We start from the raw sequence: 25,268 nt of genomic DNA on the forward strand, positions 1-25,268 counted from the left end.
AGAAGGAAGAACTGTAGAAGAAGAGCAAATAGGGGAACAAACGAAGGAGAAAGTCATGGTGATTCTCCGGCGAGAGGATGAAGGACAAGAATATGGTAGGATTGAAGAAGAACCAGAGCATGAAGAGTATTTCTCCCCACCTAAAGGCACCGAAAAAGGGGAGCTACTGATAAAAGAGATACTCTTTCACTTGCTTTTACTAGTGATGATGTCAGTCGTTCTCCTGCCGATCCAAAAGATGTATATGCCTCTCAATTTCCTGAGGAAGCTAATGAGGTTTCATCTCCAAGTCTAGATGTTCATACCGAAGTTCCATCATCTGTTAATACTCCACACACTGATCATGCTAAAGCAAGCACTCAAACTGACAACTCCGCAGACCTTAAAAGACTACTTGATGTTCTTATGGAGATCAGAGGTTAGATTTATGCTTTGGGATGTGAATTTCAGAATATGTAGAATGCTAATCAAGCCACTTCAGTTTCATTGCTCAATCAAGTTCAGGCCCTTAATCTTCAAGTTCAAGCAACTGCCAAGGGTGAGGAAGTAACGCAACTGAAGGAGGATTTGAAAAAGCTAGAGGAGACTGTCAAGTCGATGGGAGATTTCCAGCTCGTTCGCATTCCAAAACAATCTTAACTTTATCCAATTCTCTTTTTCGTCTCTACCTTTTTTATGTTGCCAAAAATGGGGAGATGTTAGTGCGGATTTTATTTTGAGATTTGACTTTATTTTTTACTGGTGTGACTGGTTTGGACTGTGGACTATGTTTTGATCATTTAATGCTTGTAGTATCTTAAGCATTGTCAGTATTTATGGTAAAGATAGTTGTTTTTACAGGACTAACTCATTTTCTGTGATTACAGATTCGATACTATCTTTATCATAATTCATTTATCTTTTATGAGATATCTTTGTTTGCTTGAGTATTGTCTTGCAGATCAAAAGTATCCAAATCTGAAGTAAAGTTTTGTCACCATAAAAAATGGGGAAATTGGTGGAGAAAACTTCCTTATATGTTTTGAAATTCACAAAACATTTCCTTTAATCTAGTCTGAAGACTTCCAGACTCTACCGTCAAAGTTTGAAGACCGTCAGACTCCAGATTTAAAGTCTGCCCTCATTGACAGTTTCTAAACCGTCGAAGAAGACTTATCCATATGGGAGTATATATTTAAAGATTTGATTCGTGCGACTAAAGAAGTTCTCATGGCTGGAGATGGCATCTTAAGATCTATTATTCACATTGAAATTAATTTGAGTAATTCAGATTTGTTGATTGGTGAAGTACACTTGGAAGGTTCTACTTATGGAAACCTAGATCCCGATTGTATGGACGAGCAGGATTGGTGGGCTATCTTCATATTCCTTAAATAACTTGAAGATCTTCTTAATTGATTCTGTTTAACGGGTAGATTGGAAAAACTCATTTGGAATGTGCCAACGGATATGAAGGAATGGAGGAGTTTATAAAGGAGGACGCTTTAGTTATTTGAGGTGGTGTGAGATAGAAAAATTCCAAAGTCTGAAACTCCTTGTACTTTACTTATTCAATTGTTGAGCGTAAATTCGTACTCAAAAGAGATATTAGATACTGGTGAGACCTTGAGGAAGTGTAGGAGAATCTCTACACTGTGGAATCAAGGACATGAGATTTTAACACATCTTTTGATTCATAGTGAAATCCAGCCGGTGGGCTGTCAGTGCGGGAGATTGGACGTAGGCTTGGTCTAAGCCGAACCACTATAAACATTGTGTTCTTATTCTCTTTCTTGAACTCCTTTATTTTGTTCGTAACTCTATTTAATTGTTAGAGTCTGATTTCCTTTGCAAAGTCTATTATCGACCAGACTCAGGTTAAAAGTAAAGTTTTTCCCTGTATTTTGCAAAATTTGTCTTCACACCTATTCACCCCATCTAGGTGTTTGTACTAGCACTTTCAAAACCAACCATTATTCCTATCGAACAAAATGCCAAGCTGACTTCTGTTGATTATGATGCTGGCATACCTTCTTCTTTTGATGATCCGTTATTAGAAGATCCGTCAAGCTATCAGAGACTTGTAGGAAAACTTATCTATCTCACCATGACTAGGCCAGACACTTATTATGCAATACAGACTCTTAGTCAATTCATGCATAGTCCAAAACAATCTCGCATGAATGCAGCTATAAAGGTTGTGAAATACTTGAAGAAATGTCTAGGCCTAGGGATACATCTTTCTCGGAAGTGCAACATGGAAACGACGACTTATTGCGATGCGGATTATGCTACATGTCCTATGAGTAAGAGATCTATCATTGGCTTCTGTATCAAATTTGAGGAATCATTACTTTCATGGAAGACAAAGAAGCAGTCTATGTGTCCTTATCTTCAGCTGAAGCCGAATATCAATCCTTGGCCAAAACTGTTTGTGAAATAGTATGGTTGCGAGGTTTACTTCTAGATCTTGGGCACAAGTTAAGGGACCGACTTCACTTTTTTGTGACAATGATTTAGCACTCAAACTTGCAGCAAATCCCATAGTACATGAGAGGACAAAGCATATAGAGGTTGTCATTGTATTCGAGAGAAGATTCAAGGAGTTATTGAAACAAGAGGGATCAAAATCACGGAGCAACCCGCGGATGTATTCACTAAACCCCTTTGTCAAAGACAACATACATATCTTCTAAGCAAGCTAGGCGTCTTTGACATATACAAGCCATCAACTTTAGGGGGAGTGTTGAAAGATATGATTTAGAAGATTTGTGTTGATTGTAAATTGATAGGGATCGTGTTTATTTTAGGATTAGAAATATTAGAAAATATCTACTTTCTTTTTATCGATTCTTTTCTTGTATTATATACACTCCTGTACATGGATTACACAGTAATAGAGGCATACATTTTTCCTCTACAAAATCCTCCCCTACGCTTTTCTTCAATTAGTGTTGTGACACTGCTATAATTGGGAAGGGGATGTTGCCTAGTTACAGGCTTTCTCCACCGACACAATCTTGCAAAAGTGGTACATGTGCAGGTTACGCGTTCTCCATTTAATGCACATTTTTTGGCTATTGGCGAAGTCACTTGAGAAGAGATTTTCTCTTGGTTTCTTTGTCGATATGGGCTGGTCTCTTCCTCCATTGCCAGATACTTCTATAATCAAGTAAAGATTATTCTAGATAGCTCTAGTAAAATGGATCATATTTTAACAGTATCATCGCCCTCTTTGGCTCTTGTTGCCGTGTTGCTCCTCTTTTTTTTTACTTTTTCTCTCCTTTTGTTTTACTTCAAAGTTGCTTTACACAGAATAAGCGTCAACCAATCGCGATTTGCTTTTAATAAACACACCTTCGTTCAAAGACGTCGGAAAAATGGTTTAGACCTCCAAAGTCGAACCAAACGTGGCCAGCGACGCTCACGAGGAAAAATTATTGGTCGGGGCGTTTCCCTAATCTTCCTGCACATGGCATTTTATTTTTCCGTAAGCTATGGCGTTACCAAAGAAGTCGAACAAGAACTCGCGGCATTCGTTAATGATAAAGTCTGAGATATGCACTAATCATGTTGTCGTGATCTGAACCGTCCAAAGCACTGTTTATTCTTTTAAAAAGTGGAATTCGTAGGAGGAACGCATGTTCTTTTCCTACATAAACCCAAGGACTGTATTCATTCATTCCCCGGAACAACAACTCTCTCTCTCTCTCTCTCTCTCTCTCTCTCTCTCTCTCCCCCACATTCCAAAGCAGACAACAATGGACGACTTCCCGAAATGCGAAACGAATCACGTCCCGCTCACACCGCTCACCTTCTTGAAGAGAGCCGCTTCCGCCTACGCCGACCGCACTTCCGTTGTTTACGACTCCGCCCGCTTCACGTGGCGCCAGACCCACGAGCGCTGCCTCCGCCTCGCCTCGTCGCTCCGCTCTCTCGATGTCGTCAAGAACGATGTGGTACGTATCTGTTGGCAGTTTCTCTTTTTGTTTTATCTAACTCTGCTGCGAGTTCATTCGGGTTCCATGAAATCATCTTGTTGATAGAAGTGGAAAAATGGTTGAAGTGTAAAGATTCATATTGGGACTCGAATATTGGCATAGTAATAACTAATTGTATGCATGTAAGTGACTTCTTAATCATCAAAAGCTCACTTGTGGCAATATTATAATTTTCTTCCACTATTCATCTAAATCTTTGTGTAAACTCAGAAATCATGTTCATTTGCATTGGTAACTCTCTGTGCTTGCAGGTATCTATCCTGGCTCCGAACGTTCCGGCCATGTACGAGATGCACTTTGCCGTGCCAATGGTTGGGGCAGTTCTCAACACCATAAATGCCCGTCTAAACGCTGCCAACATTGCTACCATCCTCCACCACTCCGGCGCCAAGGTCTTCTTTATCGATTGCATGCACGTGCTGGTAGCACGGGAGGCGCTTGCGATGCTCTCGGCTGCCGGTTACTGCATACCCATGGTTATCGACATCAACGACATTAACTCGCCGACTGGTGTTCAAATTGGCGATTTGGAATACGAGGATCTCATTCAGAAGGGCGACCTGGCCTACGTCCCCGAGGAGCTTCGAGATGAGTGGGACCCCATCGCGCTCAATTACACTTCCGGGACGACGTCGGAGCCGAAAGGAGTGGTGTGCAGCCACCGAGGAGCCTACCTCAGCACCCTCAGCTTGATCCTCGGGTGGGAAATGCGAAGCGAACCGGTGTATCTGTGGACGCTGCCGATGTACCACTGCAACGGATGGACCTTCACATGGGGCATCGCCGCCCGCGGCGGAACCAACGTGTGCCTCCGCAACGTTACTGCGCTCAACATCTACCGGAACATCGTTGCTCACAGGGTCACCAACATTTGCTGCGCTCCAGTCATCTTCAACATCCTCCTTGATGCCAAGCCCCACGAACGCCGCGAGGTTGTCGGCCCCATAGAGATCCTCACCGGCGGTGCTCCCCCGCCACAGGCCCTAATCCTGAAGATGGAGTCTCTCGGCTTCCACATCACGCATGCATACGGGCTAACCGAAGCCACCGGGCCAGCCCTGGTCTGCGAGTGGCGGGCAGACTGGAACCGCCTGCCGCCATCAAAGCAGGCACGGCTCAAGGCACGCCAGGGAATCAGCGTATTGACACTCGCCGACGTGGATGTCAAGGACTTGGACACGATGAGGAGTGTTCCCCGTGACGGAAAATCCATGGGAGAAATTGTTCTGCGTGGGAGCAGCATCATGAAAGGCTACTACAAGAACCCCGAAGCGACAGCAAAGGCTTTCCGAAACGGGTGGTTCCTCACCGGAGACGTCGGCGTCGTCCACCGTGACGGTTACGTGGAGGTAAAGGACCGGTCAAAGGACGTGATTATTTCCGGTGGGGAAAACATCAGCAGTGTCGAGCTCGAGAACGTGCTCTACGGCCACCCAAGGGTCTTGGAGGCGGCGGTGGTGGCGATGCCGCATCCGCGGTGGGGCGAGAGTCCGTGCGCGTTCATCAGCATTAAGAAGAACTCCGAAGGTGAAACCGACGACGTGAAAGAAGCGGAGATCCTATCTTTCTGTAGGAAGAACCTCCCAAGTTTCATGGTTCCAAAGAAGGTGGAGTTCATGCCGGAGTTGCCCAAGACTTCCACAGGAAAAATCCAGAAGTTCCGGTTGAGGGCCTTGGCGAAGACGATGGTCTTATCGGAGGATGTTTCCGCCGCCTCACCTAGATTGTCGCGTCTTTAAAATCAGATAGAAGTTGCCATGATGCGTTTATCTTTTCCTTTTCTGGACGGTGATTGCTTTATGTTTCGAGCGTCGACCGAGAGGCGTCCAAAGAACAGTGGATAGAGATTACTTGTAAGGCACTCGGATTTATCGTTCTTCTTTATCTAGCAATAATGCTAGAGTAGAGAGGCGAAGATCGTCTATTCTGGTAGACCTCTCGCAGGATTACGTAAAATAGCCAGAAAAGCAAAGTAACTTGGACCCAAAATATGATACAGCTAAATACATTGTCTACGTTTGTCTCACCGTTCTGTAAAAGATTAGTTTTATGAGCTTCTATCCCCAACACTACTCTTATTACAAAAACTAAGGCTCCTGCTAAGCTGGAGTTCTCGACGACTTATCTATATATGATGAATTCTGGAAACCTAGGAACTATGTACCACGGACACTCTTCGGAAGTCTTCGAGTCGTGTCCGACACTTCAACACGTGTCCGACATGCTCCGACATATCCCGACACGCGGTCAACGAGTGTTGAAAAATCCAACACGTGGTCAACTCTCTCCAACACGCTCCGACACGCGAGTCTAGAATTCCGACACGCAATTCCGACACATACGGGGTCAATTTTAAAAAATTTTAATACTTGATAAGTCAAGATATAAATATACACAAAAGAAGTAATAAAATTACTATAAATATACACGCACGAGGTCAATTTTTATTTTTCTTTTAGTTTTTTTTTTCAAATTATTTTTTTAAGTCTTTTACTATGAAAGAAGTAATAAAAAAATGCTATATATGATAAATAAATAAATTTAAAAATATCATTTTAGCATTTTTCTTTAAATAATATTTTTTTCTTCTAAGTTTTGTGTATTATTGTAAAAAATTAAAATAATAAATGATATTATTTAATATTTTTTTTGTAAATTAAATTTATGCTATTTTTATTATTATTTATTTATATATTTATATATAAAAATATATTTAATATAACGTATTGAAATTCTTTTATTTTTAAGAAATAACGTGTCGACATGTCGTGTGGTGTCGTATCGCGTGTCTTTGTCAGTATTACATAATCTAGGAAAAATCGTCTTGATCAAAATCCTCATGAGCTTCTCTAATTATTGGTTTCAGTTCAGGCGCAGTACGTTTTTTGGTGCGACCATTTAAAGCTAGCTACCACTAGACAGCCAGAGGCCTATGCAATAATCACGAAAGCTATTCATCTGATTAATGGGGTCCAGAGCGAAGCTAAGCGCCAAAATGATTCAACAACAGTCCGGTCAGGTGACAGAACCGAGACAATATTGACTGTCCTACAAGTCCACTCACTGGGGCGACACGTGTCTCATGGACCCCACCGCTTCAGAACCTCTGACACACACTCCTCTCCCCGCTGTCGCCTCTCTCTCTTCCTTTCTTCTTTTTCCCCTTTATCCTCCCTCTGCGCACGGTGGGGATCCCTGTCGCCGTCTAGCCCGCTGGCTCCGCCGTCCACCCTTCCTCCTCCCCCTGCGTCTTCTACAAGATCAAGCTCAAGAGCTTCCCCCTCCAGACCGCCCTCATCCCCTACCTCCCGCCTACGCCGCCTCCTCCCCGACGGCGTCGCCGGCGGCGGCGCCACCTTCCACCTCAGCAAGTCCGACCTCGACAGGCTCGCCGGGAAGTCCATCTTCCCCGGCAAGATCTGCCTGAAGGTCTACGTCTACACGAGCCGGCATGGGGCGACCTGCGGGGTGAGCTCCGGGAGGCTGCTCGGGAAGGTCTCGGTGCCCCTGGACCTCGCCGGGGCCGACTCCGAGGCCTGCGTGTTCCGCAGCAGAGTGACAGGAAACGCCAGAAGGAAGAAGAAGAGAGAGAGGAGTCCGTGTCAGTGGTTCTGACGCGATGGGGATCGAGAGGCACGTGTCACCCGAACTTATAGGTCGACACGTGCCAGCCAAGATTTTCTCGATGGGACCGGTTCATCTGTTTATTTTCGTACCGTGGGCCATGAACACTTGTATCTTCTAATGTAGTCTACGAACTCTTCTATGTTGTGCTGTCAGGTTCGTTCGGCTTGATCATACTGCGAAACTGATCGTGGCATCTAAACAATCCGTTCATGGCCGTTCGTGATCCCGGATGAACCTGGTCAGTCCGAGTCTCTCGCTTCTGAAGCTCCTCTCCATGGCATCAGATCACCTTCTCGTTCTAGCCTGGGGCAACCGCGACAAGTCAGGAAGATAATCAGACTCGTAGAATTTAGACAATGTGGCCCCAAATATATTAGAAAACATGAGATAGATGGATGTCTTATTGATGAGAAGTTAGGTTGGAGAAGACAAGTTATCGCATAGTTTATTGATCAAAGGCTGTAAGATATTGTTTTCATGGTGGAAAGTCATCGCATCAACTAACGTGAAGATCTCAAGTGCTATATATACATCAAATTGAATTAATCATGTCAAGTCGATTAGATTTACTTTTCTTGAAGAAAATGTAGAGAACATCAAAAAGAATGTAAACGGAGAATTTTATTATATTTCTATAAATAAAGGCAGAGTTTTTCTTTTGAAAGTGAAAACTATCCAATGATGTATCGAGTTTGGTTCATGGTAAAATCAGGTGTAAAATTAATTATGTGGAGGAGCACCTCATTGATTTCGTCAGATCTTAGCCACACATGGGGTTTTGTTGTTTTTTAATGTGGTGATGTGACGTTTGTGGAAAATGATTTTTAGGAAATCATTTTCAAGAAAATAATAATATTTTTTTGTATATAGCTAAAACTTGAAAATAAATTAGAAAATATTTTCTATTATTTAGTACTTGATTTCATTTTCTAAAGCAAATTACCCAAAAATTCAAAAGTTTTACTTATTTTCATTTTTAAATATTTTATTTTATTTCCTTTTTGTTTTTCTGCTTCATCCTTAGCTGGTCATTAGCCATAAGCGAGCTCAATCTCATTAGAATCTAATGAGACTTGAGCTTGCCTGTGGTTAGTTGTCGACCGCCACCATGGTTGGCGACCAACCAAGGAAGAAGCCAAAAAAAAAAAACAAAACAAAAAATCAATTTTTAAAAAGTAAAAGAAATCATAAAAATAAAAGGAAAATATGTTTAGTGAAAAAAGTGTTTGGTCTTGGTCTAAAGGTAAAAGAAAGATAATGGGAAAATGGAAAATATTTTCCACACTTTTGATGATGTTTTTTTTTTTATTGGCTGAAAATGTTTTCTTTGACTAGTTTATTTTCCATGAACTAGTTACCAAAAAATCTATAAATCATTTTTGTAGAAGTTATTTTCAACGGCGGAAGTCAAACAAATGAAGTTATTTTACTGTTCAGTCATTGCACGAGTATTTTTATATATGATCGGCCGCCGCAGGAAGAGATCTGTTCTTCAACTGCAGATCACTGGAGAGATCTTCTAGTTTTGCTTTGAAGATAAATGAGCTGGCATCTTCGCGACTTTCTTTAGCTGTCCGAAGGAGACTTTTCCATGCCACAACAATAAATTAAGGAGAGAAGGTGTCTTTACGCGCATCAGCAACATTAAATTAAGGCATGATGCCGATATGAAGACAGGAAGGTGACATTCTATGCAGGGCAATGGGAGAGGACATGAGAGGCACGTTCGAGAAAGATCAGCAAAAACAAAAGAAAGAAAGCCCATTTTCATACCGTTAATTTGTTCTCCTTCAAAAGAGTCTCTCCTAGTTTGGTCGTGCAAGAAAGTTCTAAACACTTGAGTTCGATGCACATGATCAACTGTTTGTGCGAGGCTAGACAACGTGGATTTAGGGGAAATCTGGAGTTGAGAAACCCTCGATAGCATAAGCAATTGAAACTCTGTAATTCTCCAATTATTCAGTGAATTATTTGCTGTCTCTCCCTTGAGCGTAAGTACTAACATTTGGACTAAATTACATGATCTTTATTGTACATTGCTTTATTCTCTCTGATAATTTCTTGTCCGGTATAATTGCAAAGTTCCGATTTACAACAAAAAAGGTAGCGGGGAAAAAACAAATGTGAGTAAGGCTCCGTTCGTTTCGCGGAAAATAATTTCCGTGAAAACGTTTTCCAGATTTTCCAACGTTCATTTCACGGAAAATGAATTCCTTGGAGAAAATGTTTTCCATGAAATGAAATAAATCTTCTAAATTAGGGGAAAATGTTTTCCACTTTTGAAAAGTGGAAAACATTTTCCTCACTTGATCTCTCTTATCTTACACCTCTACACAAATCCTCACTTCCTCCTCCTCTTTCTTCTTCTTCTTCTTCTTTTCTTTTCTTATTCGAATTATATTTTAATTTTCTTTTTCTTTTTTTTTAATTTGAATTATTTTTTATTTCCTTTTTCTTTTTTTTTTTTTTTCTTTTCTTTGTTTCCCATATTCTTCTTTCTTGGCTAGTTGTTGGTCGTTGCTAGGCAAACCTCAAGCTCGTCAATCTCAAGCTCGCGTTCTGCACTCTTACTTATCATTTTCTTTAATTTTACTCTACCCTGCAGTTGTACATTGGTCAAACAAAAAGCTCTACATGCTTTGATTTTTTTTTCTTTTGTTTATTAGAACACAAAAGACGCAAGAGGAGAACATGCCACTCAATTGGAAGATTCTCATTAAGGCTATACATGCTTTGCTTATTTTCTCTTTTGTTTCTTTTTAAAATTCATACGAACATTTTTTAGAGTAGATGAGTATTTGGTGATAATAAGGGAACAAAAATATGAAGCAAGTTTGCCCGGATTTAAAGGCAAATTTATATTTGATGGATTTATAGGTCGATAAGTGTTGCATGCCTAAATAGTGAAGTCTTATAAAATATATTTTTTACAGAACACCGGAAAATATTTTCCGAAACATTTTTAGGTTTTAGCCGAACACCAGAAAATATTATTATTTTCCTGAAAAATGACTTCTGGGAAATATTTTTCGAAAATGGTCCATTTTCCTCGAAATGAATGGATCCTAAGTGAAGAATTGGGAAGGAACAAGAAAAACAATCATAAAAACAAAGTGAGAGATGCGTCAAATAAGGAGAGCTCCTTATTTTGGTGATTCTGAGTTTGGATTGACTACTTATATTATTATATGAGTATGAAGTTACAAAAATTGTCTTTATTGTTTTTCTTGCTATCTTTGTAAATCTGAAGGCTAGTTTGGCCGAAATTGAAGGCCATTAACCTCTCTGGTTCCTCTTTGGTTCCTCTCCCAAAGGTAGCAGGAGATTGTCAGAGGTTGATGATCCCTCTGTTGGAGTTCTCCAAAGGCTTTGACACATACTCGATTTGGGTGATGGCAAGAAACTCAAAAGTCTTCCAGAAATCGCCCAAAGTTGTAAACCTTTGTGGCTGCTAAAGCATTGGCAGATTGGAATTCTTAGAGGAACTTGATATTGGTGAAAGTGCTATAACCTAACTGCTTTCGACCTTGACTTTCTGAAAGAAACTAAAGATATTATCAACTCATGCACCGCAAAATATGATGCACTGAACTATAATAATCGGGTGCTTGGATGTCTCTGTTGTAGGACTTAGTGCTTAAACTTGTCTATCCGTGAGGTTAGTGTTAGTTGTATGCCCTAAAACAATCATGTAATAGTCACATGTTAGGGATTATTTAATGGCAAATAATTCTTTTTATTCATCGTCCAATTTATATAAATGAAGTCCATAAGATTAGTTATGACTGAACCTATTCTTAAGGTGTCAAGATATGTGTGATGGGTTTACAGTTATGCTTAATTTTTAAACAGTTCTCAATCGATGGATCATTGAGAGGATATTAATGATCTTGTTAAGATCGGTGTGTTCTCTAGTTTCACCATTCAGTATTGGATATTTGAGGGGATAATGAGTCACAAGTCATTGGGTATTGTGATACCCGAGCTAGAACACATGTGCTTGTCTTGGATAAGTTCGCCGAACATGACATACAAAAAATGCTTGGCGACATGGAAGCTTTTAGCAAGGTCAATGTCTGATCGTTCATGCTTTGGTTAGGTGTAAGATCCTTAGACCTAAGACACGATACTAACTTATATATTGGATGGTTGTGGTTCACAAGTGCGTATATTGACGCTTCGTTGAATCGTCTCTGTACTTGATGGTTATAGTTTGTTCACATACGAAGGCACATACATGCGCAATATGGAATCTGTCTTCTTGTTATATACAAATATACTAGATTAATGTCCTATGCAATCTAATCGTGACATTGTATTGAAATCCTTGGTCGAGGTTATAACCATTTCTCGAAGAATACATGTTAATTAAATTTGTGCATATGATCGAATTGGTGGCTTGACCAATAATTCTACAACCTTTGTTCAATCGGGACATGGTGATCGAATTGGGGGCTTGACTAATAATTCTATAGCCTTTGTTCGATCGGGACATGGTGAGACAGAATGATTGAATTACACGGTCGCTAAAGCCGACAGGTTCATTATGTTTTGAAAACATTTCATACTGTCTGGATAACTATGATATATTGCTCGATGTCACTTATGGTTTGCAGGAACATGAGATTGATTTTGACAATCAGTTCTTTTGGTTGTGCTAATGTGTTAGTACAAGTCCTGCTGCCAACTCAGTGATGAACCTAGGAATGTCATACACAATAACCAATTAGAATGACGTTTAAACAAGAGAGAGAATATTACAAATCTGTTTGCAATTGAGCCAATCAGATTGAGTTGTGTTAAAAATAAAAGTTCTGATGAAGAGGCTTCAAAATTTACAAAGTCTGAAGTGGGTTTCAAACTCTACGGCCAAATCAATAATCTGGAGCGTGTTCAGATTCAGTGACCAAATTAATAATCTAAATTGAGTTTATAATTAATAGTTGCGTTAATGATCTGAAGTGAGTTCAAAATCAATAGCCAAATTAATGATCTAAAATAGTTTCGGACTTAATGACTAAATTAAAGATCTGAAACGGTTTCAAATTTAACGGTCACATTAAGTTCCAAAACGGTTTTAGAACTTAACGATTACATTAATGATCTAAAACGGTTTCAGAATAAATGGCAACTTAATGATCTGAAATGGTTTCAAATTTAAATAACCAATTAATGCTTTGAAATAGTTTCAAAAGTAACAGTCAAAATTAAATATTTGTGACAGTTACAAAGTTAATACCCAAAATAAATACTTGTAACAGTCACAAATAAATGTTTGAAATAATGCTCTGTAATAGTTACAAAATTAATGCTGGAATTAGTGTTTGAAACGGTACCAGAACTTACGTTCGTCAGGAATTACGGCCGAATTAATTCTAAAACAGTTTAAAGTTAATGCGTCAATTTAAATGTGATCTGCACTAACTATAAAAGGTAATACAGAGAGCAGATCATCGGATGATGGATGATCGACAATCAATAATTGATAATTGAGAGTGCTAATACTGATCAACAAAATCACTCACATGAAAGCAATTGCTAGCACAATTATAGTTGTGAGATCTCTCAATTTTTCTCTTCTATTCATCGTGAGAATTGATATTGTGTCTAAAATAGAGGCCCAACACTTGTGGGACTGAATCTCAAGAACATTAGAGCCTACGAAAAGATCAGATGCTCTGCATCTGGAGAATGTCAGAACCAGTATTATCGGAACGGCGTTAGACGTTTGTGGTCAAGAATCCAAGAACATTAGAATTGATGTTACCAAAAGGCGTCAGATTTTTGTGGTTAGAGTCTGAAGAACGCTAGTGTTGACACCTAAATTTTAGCAACCCAGTCATTTATTCATTGCATAGAAAATTATGGATTAATTTTTAAACCCTAAAAAAATATAATATTAATTGCATAGCATATAATTTAGGTGCATTTATTTTTCTTATTGTTGCATTCGCATTGAATCGACGATGGTGAATGGACTCAAATGAATAATTTTAAGCTTAATAGATTCAAAGGTGTTCTATTCTTCAATGTGATATTTCTTTTTTTCAAACAAGAAATAAATATCTTCGTCAAAATACTTGGGGGAAAACTCACAATCGGAACAAGACCAAAAGAAATATTGTGTCAATATTCGTTTAAGAGCATAAAAGGAAAATTTGACCAACAAAGTAAGGGAAAATCAAGAAAGGAGATTGGTGCATGTGTGTGTGGCGGTGGAGAAAGAAAAGGCAAATTCAATGGGATTTTCCCATTATCTGAGGGAAATATTCAGCAATGACTCAAAGGGAAGTGGGAGATTTACGTATTAATAGGGGCTGAGCATAATATTGAGGATATCAAGTGGTGGATTTCATTCACGCCAGCCCAAGATATCTCTTGCCTTTTACAAACAGGATTGACACATATAAATAAGAAGGAAGAGACAATCGTAAGAGGTCGGCAATTCAGAATCCCATAGCACTATTGAGAGGCCAGACGCATTGAATAAACGGCCACATGTAGGTGAAGAGCCACAATTCTCTGAGAGAGCACGTTCGTTCATGAGAAAGGAGATGATTTTAATGTGTGCAGGAAGATAGAGAGAGGAATTTCATTGCGTGGAGAGGGAAAGAGAAAAAAGGGAGGGGGAAGACCTTCACTTCCCATCTACTTCTTCACGGGCGCAATAGATACAGAGGACACGCACTGAAAAGAAGACTAGCTCTTGCCACGTCTCTTGTCATGCATGCCTCCTCGGTTTTTGATTTCCGGTGAACGCAGCAAATTCTCGAACCAATCGAAGCCCATCAATTTTTCGAAGATTTCCTGACGTTTGTCTCCAGTTTTGTTGTTGCCGCTGACCACCGCTCGGAATCCCTTTGATGACCACCAGTCTCGTGACAAGCTGCAATTTCCTAAGGACGAGCTATTCTAATCTGCACCTGTGATGCAGCAAGCCAACCCCGACGTCCTTGTTGTCTCCAAGCTTCACCAAGCCAGCCGATCTGCTCTTCGATCCGACAACCAGACGAGATCCATGCCGCTGCCTTGGCGCCAACAAATCTGTTGCACCTCGACGAAATTTCTATTTTTGCAGGTCTACAGAAGAATCATTGGTATCATTGTTCCCAAACAACCACAAGCAGCCACGTTGTTGTGAGTTGAGACGCTGGTCGAGAACCGCGAACTATTGCAAAGTAATCCATCATGGTTCACCACGAACCACTGCTACTTGCCACCGCCCTACCACCGTTGCTGTTCATTGTCGAGGAGCCAACTGCGATCCTGGTCCGATTGCACTTGGTCCGAATTTGGAAAGAATATCCTCAAATTAGGTAAGATGTACATCTCTAGTATATTTGGATATTTTATTGCCATGTCTATTTATATCTAGTTTCATATCTAGACATAACTTTCAATTAGGATTTATTTCCTAATTCGCAACCGCATATAATCTTTGATTCCACCTATAAGACTTTAGATAGAATTATTGATTCCGCGGGAATCTTTAAAATTGATATTTTGATCTGGCTTATCAATTTTATTCGTGAGATAACAAGTTGATTGGATATTATTTCCTTATTCGCATTGATCGGATGATATATGATCTTGAGTGATTTAGTGCTTGCTTTAATTACTTTATTTGTGCTGAAAATACAAAATCTTGCGCATCATGTAGATCAGAATTAGTTTAGCATGATATAATAGTTTTGCTACCTTTTTTAGGATGCATGCTTAGATAATATTTAGACTAAATAACATCTTTGCATTGAAATTTTTTTTGAGATATCTATCTAGGTTAAATAGGAATTAGGTTAGTCTATAGATAATCACTTACTTTAGGTAGATTTTTATTTTTAGCAGTTTTTAATTTCGAATTTTTATTAAAAAAATACAAAAATATCATGCCCATGTCATATAAAATTAGGTTCATTAAATGCATGTCATTTAATGATTGTTGCTAGGTCCATTTAATTAGAAATTGCCCGACATTAGAATTAGGTCATTTGGTTAAATTGCATTGCACATAGATTAGATTTTATTAAACAAGAGAAAATCCTTAAAAAAGATTGAGTGACTGTGTTAATTAAGAACCCTATATAGGGCTTTTGATGTGAATTTTGAGCTAACATTACAGATGTTTTCGTTGCCATGAAGTAAGTCTCGTAGTTTATTTATTGTTTTCTTGGGTGTTAAATTAGTGATTTGCGCACCTGCATGGTCACCTCATATGTTAGGAAAGTAAATTAAAATTAATTTGAGCTCCTTGCAAAATATTTTTTTCAAAATAAAAGGAAAATGTACCGAAATGGTGCGACATCCAGATTTTGCCGGACCTCCAATATGTGACGGTCCATGACAGGTCGACGGAAGTATCGTCGGACTACGTCATTGGTACCATTTGCAGACACCGTTTCATCATCATCGTTGGACCAAGACGTTATGTTTGGTCATGGTCTGATCATAGAATAAATTATAGTCTCGTTGAAAATCTTTCTTACGTTTCTAGCGAGACCGAGTATCATTTCAAATGATGTGTCGACAAGATATCTATTACACTAACTTCAGCCATCCCTACCATTAGACGATCATATTTCTCGACCCTACCAACCCAAATGCGCCGATGAAGAAACACCCAAGGATCGTGAGCTGCCCATTTTCTCATGTGCATGAAAAATAGGAGACCTCATATACTCCATGCACGCTCTCTCTTTAGGCAGCTAACAAAAGGAAAATTTGGACATGCGCGGGGCTGTTTTCCAACCAAGCTACCCTACGAATTTGCATGTAATTGACTCAAATCTAAGGGGACGCCCAAAGCCATGCACGTTCCTTCGTGCATGGGTCAACAAATGAAAGAATTGACCCATGCAACCGCCGCATGAAAGAAGTTCGAGCAAGGGGGGAAGGGACACGTCCCTTGCATGGAGAAGCAAGGTGGCGTGCATCCAAGAAGGAAATTCCAGCTGCTGGACACGCACGCCCACCTAAACTCTTTCAGTAAGACATGAAGGTCACCGACTCGCATGGCCACGTGAGCCTTCCTTCGGCGGTCAACTGTTGGGATTAACGGATCCCCAAAAACGGATTCAACACTAAATTGAACCCCTAAAACGAATGCGGAAAACAAGCCCGGGAAAATCACGTATCACCGATCGTAAAGCACACCACGGATTCGAGCATACCTTGTTAGCCACAGATTAAACACCGACGCCGATATGAGGAAAGAGAATTTGGCCATGTTCGATCCGATGACACCAATTCGCCTTGAAGGGAAGAAAAACGTTACCTTGTGCTTACTGTTTTTCCTTTTTGGAGAGAGAGAGGGGGGGAAGGACGTACGTACATTAAAATGCCAAAAGGTACGTTCTCCCTCTCTCTCCTCCCTTATATACGTCCCCTCCAAAATAGAAACGTACCCCTTCATTGTATCCCTCCATCCATGGGCCATAATCCTGTGGGCCGGGCTTTTAGGCCCAACATGGGCGGACGGGCCTTAACCCCATCATTAAAAACCATCATCTCCCACTCGCACATGGTGAGCCGAACATGATTCTCTTTACCTATCTTCAACATTCATACCGGTGAATAATCCGTGCGACCAGCATACTTTGAGAGCTCGTTGCTATACATCTGTTAAGAATATATAACAGCTCATAATGGGCATCACACTTTGAGTAGATTTAGTATGCAGTACCCTAGATCGATCGATCACATTTATATTTCTCTTGATCTCTTTTAAACAATGATATATATATTGTATTCACAATTATAATTATCCCAAAGGCAGTCATAATTTGTCGACCAGTGAATACAAAACTACAATGTGATTCTCCAAAATCGATCTTCCTCTTTCCTTCAAACTCTCAATTTCAGTTCAGCTTGCTTTTCTAGAAATGTCCCATTAGATCGAATCAATTCATGACCATTGGCAACATCCTAAGATAGGAAACACTAAATAGAAATCTTGAGAATAAGTAAAAGTCATGAGGGCACTAAAATTGAGGAACTATTTTCCTCAAGAGTCTCACACGGCATAAAAGTTGAGATCAAACTTTTGCCACTCTTATTGGTCGTCTCCTGCATACGTAGTATGAAATACGTATTACGGTATTAACTCCTTTCCCATGGAGCATATGTCTTTTCCTTCAATACCGTACAGATGATAGTTCAGACATACCCAATGTCTAACTTGAGTTCACATATCTACTCATTCACAAAATTCATCAGAACTCACATCTGGCATCATAGACAGATAAAGTAAAATATGTGGGGTATTTTACTTTCGAACATAATAAGTATTATGTCATCATCTTAACACCATGTTAAGGCGACATACGTATTTTAAGCTTGAGCTCTCGATTATCACCTAGATAATAAGTTTAAAACAATCTCATCTCTATTTATCACACAGTAAATAGAGGTGATTACCCGTGTGAGTGGGCTAATCTTTTATCTGTCCGACATACTTTCTCAACTTAAAGTAATGCACTGAGCATTAAGATGCATAAAGATCAAACAAAGATTCATAGGCATTAATAATGAAAAAACACAAGTTCATAAATGTGAACAACTCAGAGAAATTACAATCCAGTACATCAGACTCTACGCAATCCTAGAGATTTTACATGACCACAAAACACATCTCTAGGTATTGGCTTTGTCATAGGATCTGCTACCATTCTATGCGTAGATATGTACTGTAAGTTCACATCCTTTCGTGCAACCATATCTTTGACAAAGTTATACTTGGTATCTATATATTTGGTCTTGTCATGATATTTTGGATCTTTGGTGTACGCTATAGCTGCTTGGCTATCACTGTTAACCAATAATGGATTTGCAGCTTTCTCAATAACACCTAAATGATCCAAAAATCTCTTAAGCCAAACTCATTCTTGTACCGCTGCTGATAATGCCACGAACTCAGCTTCCATTGTGGACAAGGCTATACACGTTTGCTTTTTACTACTCTATGATATGGCGCCATTGTTCAGTAAGAAAACAAATCCAGAGGTAGATTTTCTTTCATCTAAATCTCCTCCCCAATCAGCATCTGAATAGCCTTCAAGTCGCAGATCCTTTCCTTGGTAATTCAACTTGTAATCAGCAGTTCCCTTCAGATACCTCAGGCTGCGTTTGGTCGACCGGATAAAAACCAGGATAGGATATGTTTTATCCTATCCCATGTTTGGTAGCTGTCTAGGATAGGATAAGGTCGGATATAGGAGGGATATAGACCGGATAAAAAAATCCGAGGGGGGGTGGGATAAGGTCGGATAGGATATCTTTTATCCGAACATAAAACCCTACGCTTTTTTTTCTTTCTCCGTCGTTCACCCACAGACGACTCTCTGTTTCCAAAGTATCGACGTTGAAGCCTTCTTCTCAATAGCTCTCCGATTCTCATCGAAATTTTACGAAAGCGACGAATTTTCAAAGGTAAATAATCATTCTCTCTCTAACGTTGATTTCTAAAGTAGTTGTGGATTGTTTTTCTGTTTCAGCTTACGTAGGTCAGAATTATAGTTCTAGGTTTTTTTGCTGGTTGATTGGAGATCGTCTTCTTGGTAGTTTTGAATTTGTAGATTTATAAAGGCCTTTCTATTTTTGTGCAAAATATTTGATATCTTCAACGCAAATTGTTCGTTCTTGGTTCTGTTCTTCAATACCCAGATTTCCAAGGCTACTGCATCTCTCTCTCTCTCTCTGTGAGATAATTAAATAATTGTGGAGAATCGACAATGTTCCTATGGTGGCTGACTCAAAAGATTCGCAATTGTTCCTGTCTTGCCGTGCTTTTTCTCTCCCTTCTCCAAACCCCCCTCCCTCCCCCAACGCCTTTCCCACGACGACTGCGCATGACCCTTCTGCATTCTGGATGTCTTTTTTTTTTGCCCCCTATTGTTGGAAGCCTGAACGAGGGGGAAAGTAGAATGAGACTCTGTTTCCTTCTCCCTTATCTGAGTACAACCTTGTATATACGTTGTTAGTTTTGTGCATGCTGGTTTTCAGTTACCATATCAAGTTCATGATCATTAGGGGCCAAGTACTTGCATTTTGCATCGTGTGGACTTCTCCAGTTTAATGTTGACTTGGCTAAAGCATCTATGATTCATGCTTGCGAGAATCATTGTTTTGCCCGAGATTTTCTAGGTATTAAATTTGGGGTATATATAAGGACTTATGCTTGTAGACTAATGGAGTTAAATGATCTTGAAATTTCATGTTACAGTTGTAAGACAACTGTGACCAACAGTCATTTTTTAGCTGCATATCATTTGAATATTATCTGGAACTATAAGGGCCTTTATATTTATTTTTTGGTGCTTGGGAATTTTCCAGGATTTGAAAGATTAGGAGAAATCTTGTAACTTTTGCCAACTTGGCCTTATCAACTCTTTTCCAAAATGAAATTTTGAGAAATACTTCTGTCCCATACAAGATAAGGAAGATCTTGTTCCAATTTTAGTTGCAATAGCTTGTTTCTATGTACTTGCTTCTCATGCGGTCTTTTAGTTCTTAATTTCATATTGCAAGAGATTTAGTCATGAATGTTTTAAACATATTAGTATATATGTGTACACGGGTCCAAATGAACTTGAGCTTGTGTTCCAAAATGAAACGTGAAAATGGCAAGTTGGATGAATAGCAAATTGGCCACTGATGAAAGCTTTGTTTGTTTACTTATTTAAAGTATACAGACAGATAAGTTGAAAAGGCTTTCTTTTATAAACGTTAGGTATCTTCAGGGCTGGATGAGATGGTTGGGTCAAAGGGGAGGGTTCTTTCTATTGATAGGATTAGGAGTACAATACCAACCCAGGTGGAAATCACTTGGATGCTCCACATCCCAATTTGTATTGGCAAACATCATACAAGATAGAATGGGAGAAAATTAATCTGTCCATTTCCTTGTTCATGCTGATTATTTAAATGAATATTGACACCATATTTCACCTAAGTGTGCTTCAACTTGTTGGTGTGCTACCTTTGCAAATTATTAAGACGACTTGCTATATCAACTCTCTCATCTTAAAGTTTATGTATCATCCATGATCTCAGTTGTTATCTCCAAAAAGCCACAATTGACCATGCATATATTATTTCTGCAGGTTAAGAAGCCTCACACCTCTTTATTGAAGGTATGAGTTCTTCCTTCATGTGTGCTGTCTGCTATTTGCTTGGCCATGTCACATCATGTCATTCTACGGGAGTTGCATGTGTGAGAACCTACATAACAATCTGGTGGCATATATCTGAAAGTTTCTTTGGTTATAATTTTTGCACACTCCTTTTGTTTTGGACCTTTTCATGTAGCATGTGCTGGAGTTCCATTATAAATTTATTTAGGAATAGATATATAAATGTATATGTATATAACCTAGCACTAATATTGAAAATATGACATTCAATGCTTTATTGTTCTACTCTTTGGAGAATTAATCAAGATCATTGATAGATTGCAGTGAGTTAGGTTGTTAACATGGAAGGTAGCAATTTCAGTCAAACTCAAGGAAGGGGAACAAAGAGAGACCGACGTATATGGACAATAGATGAAGAAAATGCACTTCTAGATGGTCTTGAAGAATTAGTTACGCGAGGAATGAAAGCCGATAACGGCTTCAAGAGTGGTTACATGGTTATGTTAGAGAAGTGGTTTGAAGAAAAATTCCCTCATTCGGCATCAAGGGTAATCCTCACATAGAGTCAAAAATGAAAAACTTGAAAAAGTTGTATAATCATATATGACTTGAGGAATCAAAGTGGATTTGGGTGGGACCATGAAAAGCATTGTGTCGATATTCATTCTGAGGATAGTTGGCAAAAATATTGCAAGGTTTGTGCCACTTCTTCTCATTTGTCTTCTTTATTAATTGTTTCATTTTTAACAAAATAATATAATTTTCTTTGTAGACCTATCCAGGAGTTGCTTCTTTGAGAGGGAAGTCCTTCCCTCAATATGATCGATTAACAAACATATTTGGAAAAGATCGTGCCAAAGGAAATCTCAGTGAAGACCCTTCAGAAGCTCATGCGGCTGTAGATCATGAGGAATATGAAAATCATGATAATGTGGCAGCCAATGGTGTAAGTCAAAACTCACCGCCACTATCATCTTCTTAGGCACAAAATGTTTCTGATTCTTCAAGAAGAAAAAGGGCTAAAGCAAGTGACAAATGGGCTGCTGGCTTAGTTGAGATAGCAGGAACTTTTGGCTCATTCTTGGAAAAAGCTAACGAGAGAATGGAGATGATCGCTAGCCGCATCGGACATGCCAAGGATTTGGATAATGACAAACGAAAAATCAATGAGGAGCTTCTTCAAATGTCTTTAGGTACTATGGATAGAATAAAATTATGTAGAAAAATTGTGAAGGATCCTGAGAATATTCATCTATTTTTGGGATTTCAAGGAGAAGACAGGAAAGCATTTGTGGAATTACTTCTCCAAGAGATGAGAGAAGAGAATGAGTGATGATGAGTTGTTTATGAGTTTGTAGCAGATATGTTTCTCTCCATACTTTTTCTTTTTTTCTTCTTTATGTTTTTTTTTAAAGGGTTTTGGGGTTAGCTATAAGCTTTAATGTTATCTTTTTGGACCTTTCGATCGTAGCCATGACTTGAAAAGAGGTGGATATGGCTTGAAACTTTATCTCATTGCCTCTGTCTTTTATTTTCATAAATAGTTTCTCTGTCTCCTTGGCAAAAAACCTAGGCATGATTTGGTATTGGACCTGTAAAAAAATGGAAACAAATGAAAAACTTGTAAGAGAGAAAGAATTCATGTTTTAAAGTGAATATATTGAAATTGAGGTTATTCTAAAAACGTTTGGCATTGAAGGGGTATCCAAAAGATTATTTCAAAGGAACGTAAAAGATTATTACGATGCGTAATCATGAAATTCAATGAGAATCTGTTAATTTGAAAAAGATATATTGTTTTGGATGATTTTGTGAATATTAAACCTGCAAATTTGTACTTGCCTAATGTTAGTGTTTTTAAAATATCCAAAATTAAATCCGTAGTTCACCAAACGATAGATTTGATAAGATAAGAGCATATCCAACTTTAAATCCGCAGTTCACCAAACAATAGATTGGATATGATATGAGGATATCCGACTTTAAATCCGTAGTTCACCAAACAGTTGATGGGATATGAAGAAATCCATGGATTTCTTATCCTATCCTATCCAGTCCTATCCCGTTTAGAAATCCGGACGACCAAACGTAGCCTCAGTATTCTCTTAACGGCTTTCCAATGTGTTGGACCTAGATTGGATTGGTATCTACTTACCATTCCAACTGCAAAACATATGTCGGGTCTTGTACACATCATAGCATACATCAAGCTCCCAACAGCACTAGCATAAGGAACATGTTTCATTTGTTCCTTCTCTTGTGGGGTCCCTGGACACAGTCTATGGCTCAATCCTTCACCTTTTGCAATAGGAGTATCTATGGGTTTACAATCTTGCATACGAAATCATTCAAGAATTTTATTTATATATGTTTCTTACGAAAGAGACAACGATCTCTTTGAACGATCCCTTGAAATCTTAACTCCAAGAATGTATGCAGCCTCACCCATATCTTTCATCTCAAAGTTGGAAGACAACCAACTTTTGACAGTATTAACAAACTCCATATTGCTTCCGGCAATCAATATATCATCAACATATAATTATATGATCACAAATTGATCATTGGATCTTTTGATATATACACAATAATCCTCATCAATCATTGTAAAATCATATGCCATTATGGCATTATTAAAACGTATATACCATTGTCTCGAAGACTGCTTGAGGCTATTTATCGATCTCAAAAGTCGACATACCTTTTCTTCTTGGCTTTTCACTATGAAACCAGCAGGCTGTTCCATATATATTTCTTCCTCTAATTCTCCATTGAGGAAAGTAGTCTTTACATCCATATAATGTAACTCAAGATCCATACTAGCCACTATTTCCAGAATAATGCGAATCGAGGTAAATCTCACTATAGGAGAAAATGTATCTTCATAATCAATTCCTTCCTGTTGATTATACCCCTTCGCCACAAGGCAAGCCTTATGCCTTTCTATCGAGCCATCAGCCTTTCGCTTTATTGTGAGAACCCACTTGTTCCCAATAGCTCTGCGTCCTTTTGGAAGATCAACCAGTTCCCAAACTTGGTTTGATTTCATTGACTCCATTTCCTCTTCCATTGCATGAATCCATTTTTCCTTACTAGGGAAATTCAGAGCCTCATTAATATCTCTTGGCTCATCCTCATCTTGCGGAGCAATCATAAAAGTTTCCCCTTCAATGTCAAAACGTCGACGGGGAATACTTTGGCGACTTGTTCGCCGTATGGGAGATTGTACACTTTGCATATCATTCCCCATTATGCTCCCACTTGGATTAGATAATGATGATGTCGTCTCATTATGTGGTTGTAATTGAGAATGAGTTGAATTCAATTAATCACTTCTCATATTACTCCCACTTGGACGAACTCCACTAATATCATTATCTTGATACAAGGTTTCAAATAGGGAGTGATCTTCCCCTATTTCGCCCTTCTTAGGAAATTCATCCTCTAAGAATGTGACATCCCATGATTCAAATTCAGTTATACTCCCACTTTCCTGCTCACCTATGAACACATACCCTTTCGAGTGTTCCGAGTATCTTATGAAAATACTCTTTTTTCCTCTGGGACCCAATTTCCCAAACTTGTGAGAGGACTCATGTGTATAGGCAGCACAACCCCATGGCTTAAGAAAACTTAAGTCCAGTTTTCTACCTGTCCATAACTCATATGGAGTGGAAGTAACTGATTTGGAAGGCACCCGATTAAGTATATAGGCAGCAGTTAACAACGCATCACTCCAAAAAGTAATAGGTAAGTTAGCATGCGCCATCATGGACCTAACCATTTCTAGTAAGGTTCTGTTTCTTCTCTCCGCAACACCATTTTGTTGAGGAGTATACGGAATAGACAACTGTCTTTCTATTCCTTTTTCATCACATAATTTTCTGAACTCATCGATAAATATTCTCGACCTCGATCGATCTTGATGTTTTTATTTTCTTGTCTAATTGATTTTCTACCAGGTTCATAAACCTTTTGAAACAACTTATTGCTTCAGATTTATGAGAAATCAAATAGACATATCCTAATCGAGTATAATCATCTATAAAAGTGATAAAATAAACAGCCCCATGCATTTCTCTCACATTCATTGGACCACAGACATCAGAATGGATTAAATGCAGAGGAAATTCAACTCTTTTACCTTTTCCAAATGGTTTCCTTGTCATTTTCCCTTCTAGGCAATGCTTACATATGGGCAAATCGACTTTTTCAAAGTTGCCCAACAAGCCCTCTTTAGCTAGTCTATTCATACGTTGTTGGCCAATGTGACCAAGTCTAGCATGCCACACATTCACATCATTATCATATGTATTAGGAGACGTGAGAAGGGAATAACAAACATTTGCATTAACATAGTCAATATCTAATACAATGAAACCATCCAGAAAATAACCACAACCATAGTAATTTGTATCCAAAAACAAATCCACACCTTTATTATAGAAGTTCATATTAAAACCTAGTTTAACCAACACTAAAACAGACACTAAATTCCGACGAATCTCCGGAGCATACAATACATCATGTAGGA

The 25,268-nt window shown here is 39.0% G+C and overlaps 1 protein-coding gene across 1 annotated transcript; it reads left to right on the forward strand.

The window, feature by feature from the left end:
• Window positions 1–3,730: 3,730 nt before the first annotated feature.
• LOC104449787 (trans-cinnamate:CoA ligase, peroxisomal) lies at window positions 3,731–5,957 on the forward strand. The gene is made up of 2 exons (XM_010064051.3): window positions 3,731–3,938; window positions 4,232–5,957. Exons 1-2 carry the CDS (start codon window positions 3,741–3,743, stop codon window positions 5,717–5,719), a joined length of 1,686 nt encoding a protein of 561 aa, XP_010062353.1. The 5' UTR covers window positions 3,731–3,740; the 3' UTR covers window positions 5,720–5,957.
• The last annotated feature ends 19,311 nt before the right edge of the window (window positions 5,958–25,268 follow it).

This window comes from Eucalyptus grandis, chromosome 6, assembly GCF_016545825.1.
Source record: "Eucalyptus grandis isolate ANBG69807.140 chromosome 6, ASM1654582v1, whole genome shotgun sequence".
Lineage (NCBI taxonomy): Eukaryota > Viridiplantae > Streptophyta > Magnoliopsida > Myrtales > Myrtaceae > Eucalyptus > Eucalyptus grandis.